The sequence below is a fragment of the Saxophila tyrrhenica genome (assembly GCF_035928015.1).
Source record: "Saxophila tyrrhenica strain CCFEE 5935 chromosome Unknown scaffold_2, whole genome shotgun sequence".
NCBI lineage: Eukaryota > Fungi > Ascomycota > Dothideomycetes > Mycosphaerellales > Extremaceae > Saxophila > Saxophila tyrrhenica.
In genome coordinates, this window is record NW_027041734.1 from 529,541 (window position 1) to 548,040 (window position 18,500).

Consider the following 18,500-nt stretch of genomic DNA (forward strand, 5'->3'; position numbering starts at 1 on the left):
CGAAGCCGCGAGGCCGCAGTGGTGATGGATGTTTCGAGATCACATGCCTTATCGATAGCGTGTGGACTTCAGGCATCAATTATTTCTGCCTGAAATCAACCTCCTTCCTCTCCAGGGCAGCTGTGCTGTGCTTACAAGCGACGCGAGACGAGGAGAACGCGCCGCCACGCACGCGAGCTGCGATACAAAAGTCTGCTTATCGCCATGTAGCAACGACCACCCGCTTTCAATCCATGACACCGCCTATACATTATCGCTCCTCCTCATGTCCCACAAAATGCAGCGGCTGATGTCCAACGACGAACGCGATGTGCGGCATCAACAGCCAAAGGGAGAACGAACCACTGGCATCGACTCACGAGCGACTCAAGACAACCACATCTCTCGAGATGCAAATTGCCCATATCGCACCTACAAGCGCCGCTTCTTCGGCCTGGCGCAGCTCGTCCTTCTCAACATTATTGTCTCCTGGGACTGGCTCTCCTTCAGCGCCATCTCAACTACCGCGTCGCACTTCTTCTCCGTCTCGGAGTCAAGCATCAACTGGCTGAGCACTAGCTTTTTGTTCGCCTTCCTGCCCATGGCTCCGCTGGTCATCTTCACTTTGAATCGCAGCGGTCCCAAAGCCAGTATCCTCGCCTCAAGCGCACTGATCCTCGCTGGAAACTGGATCCGCTACGCAGGCACTCGATCTTCGCCGCCACAGTTCGGCGTCGTGATGTTCGGGCAGATCCTAATCGGCTTCTCGCAGCCATTCGTGCTCGCAGCACCCACCCGCTACTCTAATCTCTGGTTCTCAGACCAGGGCCGCGTGTCCGCGACAGCTATCGCATCGCTCGCAAATCCACTCGGCGGTGCTCTAGGACAGCTCGTCTCACCTCTATGGGCTTCAGATCGTACGGACATCCCCAACATGATCCTTTACACATCCATTCTCAGCACGGTTGCCACCCTGCCTGCCATCTTCCTCCCCAAGGAACCGCCAACTCCACCCTCAGCTCTTGCTGCGGCACCAAAGCTGGACTTCCACGAAGCTGCCCGCATACTACCCAAGAATCTGAGTTTCTGGATGGTGCTTGTTCCTTTCGCAGTCTACGTTGGCTTCTTCAACGCCACATCTACCTTCATAAACCAGATCTTCTACCCCTACGGCTTTAGCGAGACGGATGCCGGCATCGCAGGCGCACTGCTAATCTTCGTGGGCCTGGCATCCGCCGCCATCGTCAGCCCCATCGTCGACCGAACGAAGAAGTACACGCCGGTTATCAAGGCTCTAATCCCGCTCATCGCGGCATCTTACCTGGTCCTTATCTGGATGCCCGCCACCCGCTCCGTGGCAGGACCGTTCGCGGTTTGTGCCATCCTTGGAGCGACGAGTTTCAGCTTACTGCCATGTGCACTTGAATATCTGGCTTTGATTACGCATCCAGTCAGCCCGGAGCTTACCAGTACGATTGTATGGGCTATGGGACAGTTATTGGGCGCTATCTTCATTGTTATCATGGACGCTTTGCGAGGTGGTGCGACGGGGGAGCCGGCAGCGAGTATGAAGAGGGCGCTTGTGTTCCAGGCGGTTATTGCTTGGGTTGCTGTGCCCTTTGCGATGGTGCTGGGGATGGGAAAGATGAAGAGAGAGGAGGGCAATGTGGGAGGGTAGTAAGTCAGGCCTTCACGGCTCGGGATGAAGTTCGTTGAGGTGACTGATGGTGTAGGGTGCTAACAGTCAGGCTGTTGCTACGGCGGACGAGGAGTAATATGCTCGATGACACTGTACGGCGCGACTGTTGTCGCGCAGGCGAGCGAAGACACATCTGAACATGCATGCTTCACGAAGCAAATAGCGGCTTGTCATTCACCATTACGCCGACGTGTCCGCTCTTTAATGAGGGCATTGGAGACTATGGGGTCATTTTCTCCTGTGGCGGTGAGACGGGCAACGTACTTGCATACCTGTACTCTAGCCTACACTCACGACGGGCTTCCGGCCGGAGAAGATCGTACGTCCCGGTTGGCCTTGGAGTGTTTTGACAGCTGCCACACAGAGCTACGTCCGGGCTTCGCAGTACTACAGAGCGCAATGCAAGGCACACTCGCCATGCAGCGATGAGGCAACGGTTGACCAGCCATTCGGCTGTCGAAAAGCACAAGATCGTTTCCAGAAACGTCACCCTGGCTCCTTGCGTGGTAGCAGAAGTCACGCGGCTGCACGCTGTGGGAGAGCACCCAACCATCACTTGCTCTCTCGAGGTTGCACTGCTGGGTGGGAGCACCGTGACGGTGCATGTCCTCATTGGTGGTGTGCGGTGTATTGAGCTAGCACGTGTTTGCAACAAGACTGCCAGTGCCAACACACCAGCGCATTGTAGATCAGCTTGACCTACTTCGAATCTGGCGTCTTCGCCAAGTCCGCCTATCGAGTTGGAAATCCTCGTCGACCGATCCCACGCAGTCGGTGCGTTCTTGTTGATTGCGGGACATGAATCATGAAAAAGGACGTAGAGCTGCCCGCGATGATACACACAACTCACCGCTATCCGCTCGCCTATTCATTGAAACTCGAGCGCGTTGAAATGGTGGGAAGCGCGCGGGAGCGGTCAAGAAGAAGGCTGGAGTCGAATCGAGTGGCTAGCCGCTTCCCCACTTCGTCGCCAGCGTGGGCTTTCGTCTCGACTGCTCAGCGTCGCCGCTGTGTGTGGGACAAACCACGTTCGCATACAGAATGACCAGCATCTTGCCTAGACAATAGCCATCCATATACACACATCTCCTGTATCTGTATTGCGCCATCTCCGCCCGTCGTGGGTGATCACGGCATCGGTAGTGCAGGCTCGTGCAATACGAAGAGAGCAGGACAGCCAATGGAAGCGGGCGAAAAGCAGGGTCCCACAACCCCACCTAAAGGCCTGGAGAGTCGTCTCACACCGCTAGTCCTCACGGCAGCGCTGCGCTTTTCGCGACCTCGCCCTCTTCCTCTTCCTCGTCGAGAGAGCGGCGCGCGCCTGACCCTCAGCACCAACACCTCAGAGGCGACCCGTCTCACCGAGGTATCACCATGGACCACCTCGACTTCAACTCCCATGACTCCCACTTCGACTTTGGGGCGGCCTTCAGTGGTAACGACCCGCGAGCCCACTCGTACCCGCCCTTCGTGCACTCCTCCGGCCCCAAGTACGACGACGCCTGGTCGTCTCTCGGCCTCGACGGGATAGAGCAGGGCGACGACATGTCTCAACAACACCACCACCACGCGCAGCAGTCTTACATGGCCTCGGGCTCGAGTCAGCAGCACCAACAACACCAGCAGCATGTCCGTCCACAGCAAAGCCGGCCGGGCAGCAGTCATGCCGCGATGGGGATGCAGAACCCCGGTCTCGACCTGGAGTATGCCAACATGATGCCGAATGCATGGCAGTTCCAGATGCAGCATGCCACACACCCACACCACCAACATCAGCACCACCACCATGGACACCACTTTGGTCTGCAGGACAACAGCGCGATGAACATGAACGCGTACAACCAGGCCTCGTTTGGAGCACAACTGCAAACTTCGCCAGTCGACTTCATGCCCGCTACCGCTGCCGACAGCTATGCGGTCTCCGCCGGCATGGACCCCACCACTTTCATGACCATGGCTGGCCCAATGGACTCCATGAGTGCGCTCGTCTTCCCGCTGAACGACTACCAGAACGACATGACCTTCCCGTCGATGGCTCTCAACAACGCAGCACTACAACAACACGCTCTCAACCAGCAAGCGGTCGAGTCCGCGCAGTCCAGCATACCCGGCAGTTCGCCAACTGGTACTATCTACGAAGTGCAGTCAGTGTCGGATAACGAATGGTCCATGGTCAACTACCAGAACACCAACCGCCACTCTCTTGACTCCTTCGGCACCGTGTCAAACCCCAGCCAAAATCTGCACATCCGCACCAACTCGGATTCGTCAGCATCAGACGGTCCAAACTCGGCGGATCTGTCCGGCAGCTACGAGGAGATCCCACCGTGGCCTCTCACTTCGCCTCATGAGCTCCATGGAAGCGACTACCTGGACTCGCAATACATCCAACAGCAGACTCACGGCCTTCCTGCTGCCGGCCCGCATCGGTCACCCTCGTCCTCACTTGCGGTCAGCCCCACCGTCAACGCAGCGACTTCATACCGGTCTTCTGGCTCTTCATCGACATCACCGACCTCTTCCGGACCCACCTCACCTCCTCTTCGCCGGCGCAAGTCTCCTCTTGATGGTAAGACCACCAAGGCTGTCATCAAGAAGACTTCGCACAGCACTCGCAAGGACTCCACCACCGAGAAGAAGGTTGGCCGAAGACGTGGTCCTCTGCGTCCCGATCAGCGTCAACAAGCGCACGAGATCCGCAAACTTCGTGCCTGCTTACGGTGCAAGTTCTTGAAGAAGACCTGTGACAAGGGAGAGCCTTGTGGTGGTTGCCGGCCAAGCCACGCCCGGTTATGGCAGGTGCCTTGTACCCGTATGGACATCAAGGACATTGCATACTTCATGAAAGACTGGAAAGCAGACTACGAGCGCCACATCAGCCTTGGCTTCAGCGTCGGCAACATCAAAGGCTTTAGCTCGATGGAGCGTACACTGTACATCACTCACGGCTATGGCCACTATTTACCCATCAACGCTCGTGAGGTGTTCGTTCGCGATGACAAATGCTTCGGCATGGATTGGGTCGAGTCTGCTCACGAGACGCCACAAGAGTTCGAGATCAACACGGCCAAGCTCTCCGCGGGCATGGAAGGTGTCAGCACGACTCTCTTGTCTGAGTACCTTGACCGCCATCTCGACCAGGGCTTTGAAGCCTTCGTTGACGAGTACTTTGACGGCACCGTCTTCGTCACTGAAATCCTCAAGACCGCCTTCCGCTACTACCAGCGCGAGAAGACGCCTTCAATACGCAAGGCGCTCAAACTTGTGCTGGCGTACAACCTCACCCTCCATGTCACCATGGTCGAAGGTCTGTCGGAAGAGGAGCAGTTCCAAGGCAAGATTGACGATGATCGGTCAAAGTTCGCCGGCAAGACGGTGGCACCAGTCATGATCAACTTCCAGGTCAAATGTGCGTTGGCGGATATGTGGCGTGAGCTGCAGAAGGACATTCTCGAGGAGCTGTCCACCCTGTACAGCTCAGTCTACTCTGGTGACAAGCTGAAGAACTGGCCGACCATCTTCATGCTGGCTGCCATCCTGCTGGCGATTTGGGAGGAGATGCAGTTCGACTGCCATTACCGCGTGCCGGACGACAAGGCTGTGAACAAGTTCTGCGACGAGATGGAGACGACGCCTGTTGGTGTCATCGTCGGCTTGTTCCAAGCCATCTCCACCAAGCTGCCTGGTCTGCAGGAGTGGGATACGAGGAAGCATCATCATCTGCTTGGCTCGAACCCCGCGGTGTGCGATGCTTTGACAGAGGTCAAGGGACATGTGAACCGATACGGTGAGTTCGGACATCACAACCTCGCGAACGCACAACGTACTGACAACCATCACAGAATCCTACCTCAAAGAACGCTCGACGACTGCCAAGTTCGACCGCCGGGACTTTGACTGCCTGAGCAACAAGTTCTTGAGCAAGCTGGTCATCCGCGCCAACTAGGGGTCGCGCGACCGAGTGGCCATGTTTGACTCTGAAGGTCCTGGCGAGGAGGAGCCGCTGTTCACCGTCCCGCACGAAAACGACCGGGACGGCGGTCGCCAAGATCTTCACGAAGATCTCGACGCCAAACCTCCTCCGACCATCTGATTACGATCACGGCCGACGAAAAAAGATTTTCCCTTTGTTCTACATTCGCTTCCTCAACGACGACGACGATTTGCTTCCGCGCGACAACGAAGCCACGATCAACGCAACGCATTTAACGGACGACAAGCGCTTTTTTTGTTTCTTTACGACTGTACCCACGGACGATGATACCATTCCTTGCATGGGCCGTATACACAGCGACGGCGACGGCGGTTGGCATCTATCTTTTACCCCCCAGCATGGCGTTGCGTTGCGAATTTTTGTTATTGTTTTCTGAAGATGGAATGTGTTTATGACCACAATGGCTGATGGGTGAACCGAACTGAACTGATGCATGTGCGACGGAACGATTTGATTTGGCTGGTGTTTTGAGCGGGTTTTGAGATTTTTGATGTTTGAGGTCGGCATGAGATTGAGCAATGGCGCTGGAGGCATGAAGCATGGTCCTCAGGATGGTATGAGGATGGTGATGTGGATGCATGTAGTAGAATGGGTAGATGCCGATATGCTGTTGATCATGCTGCTGCTTCCTCTGCCTCACTGTCGCTGTGGTCGATCGTAGCAAGCGCACGAGCTTTCCTGAGCCTCGTCTAATGCTGACGTATGTTGCTTGTGCTGATGTTCTCAATTTCTAGATGGAACTGGCCGAGCACTATCACCGGGGTACAGGCTACGGCGAGACGAGGTACGTACGCTCAAGAGCCAACTCGCACTAGAAGATTGACTAACATGCATCCCAGTGTGATAAAGCCAGACCAGCCCTGCCACCGCTGCATCTCAGCGAACAGCAAATACAACGATACAAAAGCTACCAACCCGCTTGCCTAACAAGTCCAATCCGGCCCTATCACCATCACGCCACAGCTTTGGCGAAGACCAACTGCTTCTCACCGCCGTGAGAGTGTTGCGACAACTCCTCCGGTATCGTGAATGTCGGACCCGGAACGATGTCGATGGAAGCCTTATCGAAACCCGCGTCTGCCAGGGCTTGGTCAAGCCAGCTCTTATTCAGACCAGGCCATATCTTCTGGCCTCCTGGGGCATAGATCATCTCCATCTCATCATTCCCGGAATCTTGCCTCCCATAATGATCGTGCTTCCTGTGCTCAGCGCCGTGGAACTCGATAATCACAAGTGTCCCTCCCCTCCTGAGCCGCTTCTTGAGCTGCCTCAACATCTGGAGCGGGTCTTTGACGTGGTGAAGCGCCATGCTCATGATGATGGCGTCGAAGTCGAACCACTCCTCCGTCTCAAAGTCTTTGGCAGGGGAGGTTGAGAGGTCGCCTACCTTAGCCCACATGCGTGATTGAGAAGAGCCAGGTTCGAGAGCTTTCTGAGCTTCGTCGTTGAATCGTTGGACTTGTGCTGGATGGCTGTCGAGGCCTTGGAAGGTTGCTGATGGGAAGGCTTCGAGGAGCGCCTGATGAATTGGTCAGCCCGGATCGAAGAACGGTCAGCAGGTATGGCTTACCAGCGAGATGGTGCCGTGTCCGCAGGCGTAGTCAAGGACACGCTGACTTTTTGAATCGTCCAGGCCTAACCAACCTTTGTTGGCCAAAACGACGATTTCTTGTTGCAGCTTTTGAACGAGGTCTTTGACCCATTGTTGCTCGTACATGATGCTGTTCGCCCGGTCAGCTTGTGTTGAAAGTCAAGACAACTTCTTAACATACCCAGGATCCATCTCCTCGTGCTCATGGTTGTCGTTGTGGTTATGCTCCATCATGAGTTCCGTGTTAACAATGTAAAATCGATTTGATGCTACTTTTCGGGCTTGAGTGAAAGGCACAGCATCTTATATACTATGTGCGCTCGAGACAAGTTCCCGGTGACTCTTCGGTGTCTTTACGATCGAGCGAGATTTGGTAAGAACGCGAGCGGATGGTATAGACCCATGTGTTGTGGCTGTAGAAAGTCTCCGGAGCTTCAAGAACTGGCCGGCCACTGGCAAGGTGCTCTTTGAGACATTTTATGTTTCCGTTGTCAACCTTGCTTACTTCTGAAAAGACGCCGATGGCTGAATTGATTGGTAGCGATTAGAAGAGTCTAGGGAACGTGGCAAACCCAGCAGAGCAACTTTCCGTCCGTATTCTCGAATGGCACCTCCTGAAGGATTTCATAAATGGTGTTACAATTCGTTTATTAGTATGGCAACTTTGATATGTACATTCATCGTGACATCAGCTACCCACTTCCACAAGCGTTAAGCAGTCGTCGTCTTGTTCATGGGCGGAGGCACGCCATCCTCAAGTTGCCTGTAAGGCACAACCGGCCACGACCCAAAGCAGCTGTACTCATACTCCGCCTCATCCAGCTTCGAGCTCAAGTTGGACAAGAAAGTCTACAACTCACACCATCCGTCGTCACGGTCTCCGCAGGAAGAATAGGATGCACCCAGTGGGATCTTCCTCTGATTGAGAATGAAGTGGACGTACTTGGTCGACTCTCCATCCATGTATGTAGCGCGGTTGCTTCGATCGCCAGAGAGCGGGGATGGAGTCTCGATGATCTCGATGTCGAGCCTAATGAAGCGTGAGACCGTTAGCATGTCTTTGTGAATGTACTTGGAGGGTTCTTGCTTACCTTGCCCCAAATGGTTCCATGTGGCTGACGATGAGCTGGCGGTCTCGCTTGATATGATCATCGGGCAGCGCCTCCGCAAATTGGGTAAGTCCAAAAGCAGTGAGGATGCCCATGATGTTGGTGTCGTGCGAGAAATCGAAGTTCAAAGCCTGATGTAGTGGGAACGTCTTCTCGTTGGAGTCCAAAGTAGTGTTGACTTGAGCAGTTGGGGTCTTGATCAAATGATGTTCCAAGCGTGCTTTGACCTCCTCCACGTAACCAACACCGACAGCACGTCCAGTCGTCGATTGGAAGGCATTGTTGCCAGCGAAGTTGATGTCTACGCTGTACTCGTAGCCCTCCCAATCCTCGTATGTGAATAAGCCACAGAAGCCAGAATAGCCCAGAGCCACGGTCTCGTACGCGCACAAAGACTGTGCATTGTAGCTGTCGTCAGCAGTCCAGTTGAAACCTGGTGCGCACGAGTTGTTCGTCTTGGCCAATGCTTGTTAGCCATTGATCGATGTGGTGGTTTTGCAAGTGCGTTTAATTTAGGACCATAGCAATGATCACAAAAGAATACATCAGAGTGCAGAGAAGTCATGTTCTCCAGCTAGCAAACGAAGGGTATTCGAAGAGATGTCGTTCGTACAACATGTATAATACTAGTGCCTATCGGAACGACTCACTTGCCGCAATTTTCATTCCATAAGTTAACAACTGACATGCAAGCATGCTGCCACTTCCCAACACTCAACCATCAGCAACCTTGACCACCAACTTCCCCCTCGTTCGCCCAGTCTTCAACCGCGCAAACGCATCTGCCGCTTCATCCAGCGGATACTCCTTCTCCACCACAGCCTTGACCTTACCTTCCTTCATCCAGCCAGCAACGGTCGCATAATCCTCTGCATTACTCTTCCTTTCAACAAATTTCAAGGGCCTCTTCCCCCCTCCGAGCCATGCAGGAGTGCAGAACATCTTCAGCAACGTCACTACAGCCCTAAGGCTTGGTTCGCCGGCAATGAGAGCGTAGATTCCACCCTGCTTGAGATAATGGTGGGCGTTGTAGTAGATGTCCGGCGTGCACACATTATCGATGATGTGGTCGAACTGCTTGCCCTGTCGCTTGAGATGCTCGACAACATTCACGGTGCGGTAGTCGATAACTTCGTCTGCTCCAAGATCCTTGACCATCTGGACGTTTGGGCCTGAGCAAGTCGAGGTTACATAGCAGCCCATTGCTTTCGCAATCTGGACCCCAAACGACCCGGTGCCGCCGCTGCCTCCGTTGATCAAGACTTTGGAGCCGGGCTTCACGTACGGTGCTAGGCATTGGTACGCGGTAATGCCAGCCACTCCAAGAGTCGCCGCGTCTCTCATGCTCACGCCATCGGGAAGCGGCACCACGCCTTCCTTGTTCGATACCACCAGATACTCAGCGAAAGATCCGAAGGCTGGAGGGTCGCTTCGTCCAAACACGCGGTCGCCTGGCTTGAGGTGTGGAAGCTCGGTCGAGACCACGCTCCCACCGTAATCTCCTCCTGCCACGGCCGGCATGGACATCTTGAAGGCTCTGAAGAGATACAACTCTGGCAGTTTGTAATCGACTGGGTTAAGACTGGCGTAGGCGACTTTGACAAGTGTCGAGTCCTGTGGCAGCGAGTCGGCATTCTTGGGCAGTGGTGTTGCAGCATCGACCTTCAGGTGCTTCACCAGGCCGCCTGCTGTTGACGTGAAACGCGCAGCGCGCATGGTCTTCGGGAGCGCCATTGGGATAGTGGAGTATTTCTATTTGGGTCCAGATGCCTTCTCATATCTTTCGAATGATCACGACAGGAGACGGGAAGAAAACCTTACAGTCCTACGCCGCTCCTGTGGCGCGTTGGTGTACCTTCATTGAGCAAGGAGCGCGCCTCCGCTTCCATGCCATTGCGTCTGTCCGCCTTTCCAATCCCGCAAAATGCGCTGTTAGGGCAGGATAGAGTCGCCGACTGTTGTGTTTGGATGTCCTCAAAGAGGCAACTGTTTCGAGGAAGAGCAGGGGTTCTGCCTTCCCAATTTGTGCCAGCATTAGTCAACCATGCATGCATAAATCTTGCATACTGGAGATTTGATACAGCTGCACATATCCTACGCGAGCCGTGGCGTGCGAGCTGTGGGATCCACGAGCGGTACGTTGTTAAACCGTGCTGGTGATAAACTCTGAAAGAATGTCAAGATGAAGGCATATTTACACATCTAGCAACACATGTCACTAGTAACCACTACTCCAGAGGTCTTTCTCGTCCGCAACCTGATCTTCCTCCATGATCGCTCCATGCACCTTCTTCTCGTCCTTCTCCCTCTGTTTCCGCTCCGCACGGCTGGTCAAGCGCGGCGTCACAGGTGTCAGCGGCGTGAAAGGCATATACGGGCTGTATGGCGTCGCCTGGCCAGTTCTTGGCCCTAAGCCCAATCTATCCCTCCGTGCTTCTAAGAACGTTGTCTTGACAGGACCAGCGCTGGTTAAATAGCCGAAGCCGCCGGCAGAGGTCGGCGTGGTTGAGCTGGCGTTCCAGTGACCAGGACTGAGTGGGAATGCGGTTTGGGAAGAGAGTTGTTGCTGTTGTTGAGCATACTGGCGGTTCATCTCGCGGAAGGGCAGAGCACCATTGCCAGTCGCGTTTGCAGGTTTGGTGGGGTCTGGCCGCGTGGATGCTGCATTGATCACAAGCTGTGCCTCGTTGTTGTAATTGTGGGCAGTCGCGCGCTGAGGATACGCTTGCGGCAAGTCGCGGACCTCGTCAAGGGTTTCATGCTCATCACCCGGATGCCAGCTGCGCATCGTTGCGGGCGTTTCTGGTGGATAAGCAGAGCTGGGCGTATGTTCCATTCGGGCGGACGGCGGCTCTGGCGGGACTCCAGGGTCTGTGTAATAGCGTGGCGATAGAGGCGTACGAGCACCATCACTGTTGTCATCGCCCATGATGGGCCCACTGATTTTGATGTTGCGCAGAGACTTCCGAAGTTTTTTCGGTGCCGATACTGAAGCGCTCGTCTGGCCGCTGCCATAAGAAGGCACCCTCTCATGACGATTCATCTTAAAATCATAATCCGCTGGCGGCGGCTTCGGTAGGCTGTAGTTTGGCACCTCTGCTCTGACTGGACTTGTAGGCATGGGCGGCTGTGCTGCAGCAGAGTTTGCGGGTGGGTATATCGCGCGAACTGGTGACTTTGGTGTAGTCGGACTCTGAGGTCCGGAGCCAGGTATCTGTAAATGTCTGAGTCTGGGCGTATCCGTGATCAGACGAGGCGGTGCCCTGCCGGAGTACTCTGGCGGTGCGGTATTCGGCCCTGCATTGGGATGGCCGTTCCGCTGATCATCTTGAGCAAAAGCAGCAGCATACAACCGTTCCATCTCCTCTTGCCTCCTCGCGCGGTCTGCCTCGATCACGCTGTTGTCGAAGCTCATTACGCTCTCAACCGCGGGCGACACTTGAGTGCTGACGCCGGAGCGGATGCTGCTTGTCACGCTTCTCTTCGACCTTAAGCCTTTCGGCGAGAACCACGTTCTGTTGCTTCGCGGGCTTATCGGACTCGCTTCGAAGTTCTTCGGCATGGGCTTGACCATCTCTTTCGGCTTCGTCGTCATACTCTGCGCTTTCTTCCGTAGCTTTCGGCCGACTGTCAAGAGTAGCGACCCGAGTATCAAGACTATTCCCACGTATGCGCCGACGATTCCAACAATCTGATATGGTAGGAGAGCACGATCGCGGCTGGCGTGCGCCGAGAATGGCGGTCCTTTCTCCGGGGGAGGTGCCGGTCCGTTGTCAATGTCGATGTCCCAGAGACCAGCGCTGGCAGGCGACAATATCGACAGTAGGACGAGCGCCGTGTAATTCAGATAGGAGGGTCCGCCTCTACCCATGTTGTATCGTGGATCTAGATGGATAGATCGAGAGCGGTTCCTCCTCTTGCTTCTATATTATATCACCGCATCGCTGCTGACAAGAACGAGAGTCGAGATGGAAAGGAAGAGCGATGACTGAACACTTACGGAGGCAGAGTGATAGTGAATGTGCCCATGAGGCACGCATACCTACTCTCGAGGCCCACGCCTCATCACTGACCGACTCGAGTCGAGAGAGATCCAATTGCTCGTCAAGACGCAGTGAAAGGTCGATGGAGTGAAGTGATTGGAGGTCGAAGCGCTGAGGCTAAACTTGGCTAAATCTCTAGCTTCGGCCACTCCCGCCCAGCGCGTGCTCGCTTCACGAGACTGCTCGTGTTCTTGACCAGATTTGCACTCCACAGCCCCAATGACCAGACTGATCCCGGATGCTCACGACATTCTGGGCTTTCCAGACTCATCACAATATCCGAGTGAGCTGATCGAGAAGCCACGAAGGCCCTGAAGGGCGACATGGCCTCCCCTATAGGTGTCCAAGGCACCCTAGCTGTCAAGACTGATGACACAGGATCAAGTATATCAATCCATATCTCAGAGCCTGCAGGCTTGACTGCTGAGAATCTTTCCTTGTCCACGTGGGGTGCATCTTTCATTCTGGCCAACCAGCTACACTCCATCTCTCTACCGCCCGATCACAGTGCCCCAGCAGAAGATAGTGGTGCTACGGAACGACCTTGGATGCTCGAACTTGGCGCCGGGACAGGTCTTGTCGGTCTCTCGGCGGCCGCGATATGGGGCACGAAGGTCACTTTGACCGACCTCTCCAACATCATTCCTGGACTGGCAGCAAACATTTCGCTGAACGAGCCACTCTTGAAGCAGTCTGGTGGTTCAGGCTCATGTGGCACCTTGGACTGGACGGACCCGGCAACGCTGCAACTCCATCCGGATGGAAACGGTGGCGATCTAATGACGGTGGACGCTGGGACCTCGAAGGCTTCAGTGATATTGGCAGCAGATACCATATACTCTGAGGAGCATCCGGAACTTCTGTCGAAGACGATCGTTACGTGGATGGCACCTGGTCCTCGTTCTAGAGCTATCCTTTGCTACCCTCTGCGCATGGCCTATATAGACCACGTCCGTGAATTCTGGGAGTTGATGGAAGCTGCCGGCCTCGAGTGTGCGCAGGAAGGACGAGAAAGTGGAGACGACAATTGGAATGAGCTCTCTCACACGCCATACGAATGGTGCGTCTGGCGGTGGAAGGAGAATGAAGGGCAGAGTTGACCCGCGTCCACGCAGTGCAGCCACTTCAGGGCTGTGCTCTGCGTTTGATTCCACTTCTAATCCAGCGTTCCTGAATCGGTAGCGTTACGAGAATAGTGTGTGATATGGCCTTGGGTATGCGTCTCCAGCCCCACAGAGTTGCGAGTGATCTGTTCCAGGTCTGTGGATCGATTCGGCAAGTACGGACTTCTCAACTCGTACTACGATTTTAACTACTATCTAACAACAACGACTCGGGAGCTAAGTCAATAGCTCCAGGTTGGCTGCTAAGGCTGGCCCTTCGAAAGGTCCAGGACATGACGACGAGGCTGCATCGGGTCAAAGGAAGCCGCACGAATCATGCAAGTATGCCACACAGCAGCACCATCGGCGCCTCAGCCGGGTTGCCGTTGCTGTCAGCTTCAACAAACGCAACGTACCTCTTCATCTTGCAATCCTCAGGACACGGTTTTTGCTGCGCCGGTCCATAACTGCAGGCGGCCTCTTGATGCCCAATTGACATGTGGACTTGTCTCGCGTCAGCACGTTGCCTTCTCCTCGTCACGCGAACTGGCAGAGGCGACCAATGCCATTCTTTCACGCAGCGACCGGTGAGCTGTGCAAAAGGCGCATCTGCCTTGCCGAGTTTCCTTATCATGGCCCTCCCCCCTCCCTCTTTCAACCGGTCTGCGTCCACAGCAACCATCAAAGACCATGACGAACGATAAAGGCAGAGTCCACGACCTTCCCATCCTCTATCCAATACGACAACTGCCGCAAGCTGGCCCACAGGATCCTTGGGGTGCGGACCCGTCTCTGGTAACGCATCATGGTATCTTTTGTGAAGGGTCGCTGTGCTTCGGTTCTGGCAATCCGATCCACGGAATGCGATACAATTGCTCGCAATGTCTAGCGGACTTTTGTGATCGATGCGTCCGCCAGCCAAACGATCATCACGACAAGTCACACATCCTTCTGGAGTGCCCCGGGCCATGCGAGTTCGATGTTATCAACGTACCTCGCATAGAGGTTCCGGACTTTGCAGATGTCAATGGTCGGGAACTGACCGAACTGGACCTGCTGTCGCTGGAGAGTAGCGACAATGGACCCAGAAAGCCGTACCTTGACGACAATCCAGGTACAAGAGACGAGCCTAAGGAGATCGAGCCTTACAAGTACCTCGACACCCAACTGTACGGTACCAACGCCGCTTCCGAAGACTCGTCTGCAAAGATGCGACTGGTGCATCTGCATGCTGGAAAAGACGAGGAGCCTTTGGTGTGCACTCTTGCAGCAACGACCATCGATGACGCTCCACACTTCGAAGCCGTTTCACTGTCCTGGCATAAGATCGTTCGCAAAACCCGCCTGGCCAGCATAACGTCTGAGGAAAGACTCGAAACGGTATACATTGGCGACAACCATTTCCTGGACGCCAGCCCTGAGCTGTGCACCGCCCTTCGAGCATTACGACGACCCAATGCGCCCAGAATCCTCTTTATAGATGAACTGTGTATCAACAGGATGAACTCTGCGGAATGGGACTTCCAAAATCGAGCAATTGGCTTGATATATTATAAAGCCGAGAAAACCATCGTCTATGCTGCAGATACACAGGACGCCACGTCGTATGCCTTCGTCCTTTTCGACATACTGGCGCAAACTTGCCATCCGGGAGAGCGGTCATGGACACCGGAAGACTTCCACGGCGATCCAGAAAAACCGTCGGTCGATGACAGCTACTGGCAGGAGGGGTGGCAGGAGCTGTTCCGGCTGTTTCCCCAACCAATCCTTGATAAGAGGTGTGAGCTCCACGACGCCGCCTTCGCAAAAGCTGCAGTCTTCCAATGCGGCAGAGATGAGCAGAGAGACTGGGGGCAGGCGGTGGCAGTAGCCAGGATGCTCTCCCAGGACGAGTGGATTGCTGCGGCTGCGACGCATGCACAGTCGGACTCGTGAAGAGTGGCCTGTTCTTGCAATTGCGAGCTCACAGAAAGACAACATCCTCTGCCAATGGCCACGTCTCGCGCACAATGTCGCCATGCATTACGCCTTCATCGAGAAGAAAGGTCTCACAAAGCAACTTGTATGCCCTAGTGTCCGGATCGTGATTGCCGCAAGGACGGATGACGACTGGAACGTCGCCACCGAGCAACACCGCGACGTCGTCGCCCGCTTCGATTCCTGGTGTCGCAAGGCCAATGTAGCCCTTCGCAGTCCGCAAAAAAGCTCGCCCGTATCTCATCGTGGGATCCGGTTGCATGGCGGAGTTCACTTCGGCACCGGGTGTGGATGCTGGAGTTGTCTCGCTTGTGATGGTAATCGTGTCGAAAATGATAAGAGACACACGCAGCTTGTGCATACCAAAAGGACCTGGCAGTACGTCAAACTCACCGCACTCCCTGCCGCCAGCTCGGAAGTCGCAGCGCACGCCAGCCGACCATTCATCTTTGCCAGATGCTGTGACGATATTGGAGGATGCCCGGCACCATATCGGAGCGAGATGCCAGCCGAAAGTCCAGTCCGGAATCCAAGATGGAAGGGTGTAGTGTTGGTGGAGTGCACCTGCGCTGTACAGGACGCTCATGAGCTGGTGCGTTCGTCTATCTTCGGACAGATCGTGGACGTTGGAGTATGAGGCATCCCAGCGGATGCTATTGACGTAGTATTGTATTATCTCCGCGTATAGTACCTCAGTTGGCATCTGATAGTCTGGGAACGTTCTTAGCCAGGTGAGACCGTAGAATGCGTACACGTAGTCGAGGTCGAAGCTCGCTTTACTGGCCTTCCCGAGTATCAGAAGTTGTGTGATGTCCGTATGGCGAAGCCCAGCCTTCTGGCTTGCGCTCATCTGTGAGAGAATGGCGATCCGTTGCCTGGGGTTGCCCAGTAAGGCGGCCTGCTTGTCGAATCCACCTGCTGGAGGTAGAGGGACGTCTTTGATCAAGCGGACAAAGTTATCCCATGAAAGCTGGTCATTACCTATCTGAACAATGGTAAAGCTACGAACAGAAGGGTACAAGGGTCAGCAAGTATCTCGAACATAGCAGGGTTTTGTCATACCGTGCGTTCGCCACCTCTGGGATTGTCCAAACTCTCTGAAACCACGGTCGCTGCAGCAGCTTTTGGATCGCATCTTGAAGTTGGCGAGGAGTCAAGATGCGCTTCAACGTTTGCTTAGGGCTGTCTTCGCCACGGCGCATTTTTCTGGCGTATTCGCACAGCTTCCCGGACTTGTCGTCTTCCTCTCCCAGCCACACTATCACGTCTTTGGCCTGCGAGAAGATGTCGTGCATGATCGCCACTTGCCGGCTGCACTCGTTCAGGTCTGCCTGATCTTTTGCAGGTAAAGAGAACAAGTCAGCAAGTATCTTAGACTATGTCTAATAATGTCCCTTGCTCAAGGACGAACTCACTGATGCAGAGCTGATCACACCAAATGTAGAAACTGCTCTTGGGCTTCCGAAGACATTGCAATGCCGCTAATAGATTTGAGGTCACAGGGAGCTTGAAGCCATCGCAGACAATATCCACTGGCCGTTCGACGATGTCGCCCCAGCAGTAGGACAAGCATGTGTAGTCCCGTTCAACACGATTTGAATGCTCGAAGCTGAGACGGCCCTCAACCGGTCGTCCGCCAACACCTGGATACAGCTCGAACAACCGGAAGAGGTTTCCATCTGCACATGTCCGGTACTGGAAGGTTTCCAGCTGCTCTAGCCTTTGGCTGCTTTGCCGGAGTCGTTGCTTCTTTCTGTTCGCTGTCGGGTCGCCACCGGCCGACCAAGGCCTGTGATCATCTTGTTCATATTGTTCGTAGCCAGAGGAGTCCAACGACACGGAGCGGAAGCCAAATACAAAGCGAGGGTCGACGGAGTCTTGTTCGTCGTCTTCAAGACAGTCCTTCAGGCGAGGGGAAACGCTGACCATGTCGTTGGTAGCAAATTTGATCTGGGCAGCCGAGAGATAGTCATTGTCGAGTCCAAAGTTCTTCTATCATTGCTGGACATCAGAGCTGATGGTGATGGTCGTGCGACAATGGACGCACGCATTTGAAATCTAAATCTGTCTGTAGCACTGCCACCACAGCCACAATCTCAGGAGATGTTCTCTTTTCTGGGACTCTCTTCTCTTCTCCTCACACTGCTCCCTCTGGTATACGCGAATCGATGCAGGCCATGCACTCTCGGTGTAGTAGTTCCGCCGTCGCAGTCTGTTCGCGAGAAAGAAGGATCAATCAGTGCTACAGCAAGGACCCGAGGGCAGCAGCTCCCGAAGGCGGAGGTTCTCCAACAGGTCCTGATAGATGTAAGCGGTTCCGGCGAGTTCTTCTTCTCTTTCCATTGTCACTGCAAGCGAGAAAGAAAAGAAGCTATATTCACAGTTCCCGGTCGTCTCCATTCATAGCCTCGACCGAACATAGCAAGAAAGAGCCATGTCTGGCCAACCAGATCGCAAGGCCATAGAGCAGGCCGAGAAAGTGATCTACGATGAAGGCATGAAGATTCGCGAACAGGTGCTCGGATCAGATCATGTTAAGAACTCAAGAACGGCGCCTGCACTGCAACAACCGATCCAATCGTTGGCGGCATCCGCAGGCTGGGGAATGTGCTGGTCCAGACCGGGACTGGAGTTGAAGACTCGGTATGTACGATACCAACGGGTTAGGCCCTGTAACGTCCTAGCACCGACTGACATCGCTGCCCATCGATAGGTCTCTGATTACGGTGTCTTTGTTGACAGCGCTCAAATGCGATCAGGAGCTTTCGGTGCATGTCAAGGGAGCACTGAACAATGGATGCACGCCCGAGGAGATTATGGAGGCAATCTACCAGGTACGGTGTGCCCGAAGATACGACTGAATACCTTGCTCACAACACATGCAGACAGGAATCTACGCAGGAGTGCCATGCGCTCTCAATGCGTCACGCATATCGAACACGACTATCGAGAAGGAAAAGCAGTAAGGAGTGCTTCATCTAGCCTCGTAGGAGGGCAAGTGGCAG

The 18,500-nt window shown here is 54.6% G+C and overlaps 9 protein-coding genes across 9 annotated transcripts; 5 read left to right on the forward strand and 4 right to left on the reverse strand.

Annotated features, from left to right (window-relative positions):
- Positions 1 to 277: 277 nt before the first annotated feature.
- Positions 278 to 1,754, forward strand: LTR77_001260 (uncharacterized protein; the record flags this gene model as incomplete). The annotated part of the gene is made up of 2 exons (XM_064798522.1): positions 278 to 1,656; positions 1,724 to 1,754. 2 exons carry the CDS (start codon positions 278 to 280, stop codon positions 1,752 to 1,754), a joined length of 1,410 nt encoding a protein of 469 aa, XP_064662849.1.
- A 1,298-nt stretch (positions 1,755 to 3,052) lies between these two features.
- LTR77_001261 (uncharacterized protein) lies at positions 3,053 to 5,624 on the forward strand (the record flags this gene model as incomplete). The annotated part of the gene is made up of 2 exons (XM_064798523.1): positions 3,053 to 5,465; positions 5,521 to 5,624. The coding sequence occupies 2 exons, from the start codon at positions 3,053 to 3,055 to the stop codon at positions 5,622 to 5,624; spliced, it is 2,517 nt and encodes an 838-aa protein (XP_064662850.1).
- Positions 5,625 to 6,624: 1,000 nt separating this feature from the next.
- On the reverse strand, positions 6,625 to 7,494 carry LTR77_001262 (uncharacterized protein; the record flags this gene model as incomplete). The annotated part of the gene is made up of 3 exons (XM_064798524.1): positions 6,625 to 7,191; positions 7,243 to 7,393; positions 7,445 to 7,494. 3 exons carry the CDS (start codon positions 7,492 to 7,494, stop codon positions 6,625 to 6,627), a joined length of 768 nt encoding a protein of 255 aa, XP_064662851.1.
- A 618-nt stretch (positions 7,495 to 8,112) lies between these two features.
- On the reverse strand, positions 8,113 to 10,106 carry LTR77_001263 (uncharacterized protein; the record flags this gene model as incomplete). Its single annotated transcript, XM_064798525.1, has 3 exons — positions 8,113 to 8,293; positions 8,355 to 8,827; positions 9,102 to 10,106. 3 exons carry the CDS (start codon positions 10,104 to 10,106, stop codon positions 8,113 to 8,115), a joined length of 1,659 nt encoding a protein of 552 aa, XP_064662852.1.
- Positions 10,107 to 10,590: 484 nt separating this feature from the next.
- Positions 10,591 to 12,243, reverse strand: LTR77_001264 (uncharacterized protein; the record flags this gene model as incomplete). The annotated part of the gene is made up of 1 exon (XM_064798526.1): positions 10,591 to 12,243. The coding sequence occupies one exon, from the start codon at positions 12,241 to 12,243 to the stop codon at positions 10,591 to 10,593; it is 1,653 nt and encodes a 550-aa protein (XP_064662853.1).
- Positions 12,244 to 12,738: 495 nt separating this feature from the next.
- On the forward strand, positions 12,739 to 13,515 carry LTR77_001265 (uncharacterized protein; the record flags this gene model as incomplete). Its single annotated transcript, XM_064798527.1, has 1 exon — positions 12,739 to 13,515. The coding sequence occupies one exon, from the start codon at positions 12,739 to 12,741 to the stop codon at positions 13,513 to 13,515; it is 777 nt and encodes a 258-aa protein (XP_064662854.1).
- Positions 13,516 to 14,208: 693 nt separating this feature from the next.
- LTR77_001266 (uncharacterized protein) lies at positions 14,209 to 15,453 on the forward strand (the record flags this gene model as incomplete). The annotated part of the gene is made up of 1 exon (XM_064798528.1): positions 14,209 to 15,453. The coding sequence occupies one exon, from the start codon at positions 14,209 to 14,211 to the stop codon at positions 15,451 to 15,453; it is 1,245 nt and encodes a 414-aa protein (XP_064662855.1).
- A 28-nt stretch (positions 15,454 to 15,481) lies between these two features.
- Positions 15,482 to 17,424, reverse strand: LTR77_001267 (uncharacterized protein; the record flags this gene model as incomplete). The annotated part of the gene is made up of 3 exons (XM_064798529.1): positions 15,482 to 16,496; positions 16,558 to 16,831; positions 16,911 to 17,424. The coding sequence occupies 3 exons, from the start codon at positions 17,422 to 17,424 to the stop codon at positions 15,482 to 15,484; spliced, it is 1,803 nt and encodes a 600-aa protein (XP_064662856.1).
- Positions 17,425 to 17,929: 505 nt separating this feature from the next.
- On the forward strand, positions 17,930 to 18,461 carry LTR77_001268 (uncharacterized protein; the record flags this gene model as incomplete). The annotated part of the gene is made up of 3 exons (XM_064798530.1): positions 17,930 to 18,138; positions 18,209 to 18,329; positions 18,381 to 18,461. 3 exons carry the CDS (start codon positions 17,930 to 17,932, stop codon positions 18,459 to 18,461), a joined length of 411 nt encoding a protein of 136 aa, XP_064662857.1.
- Between the last annotated feature and the right edge of the window lie 39 nt (positions 18,462 to 18,500).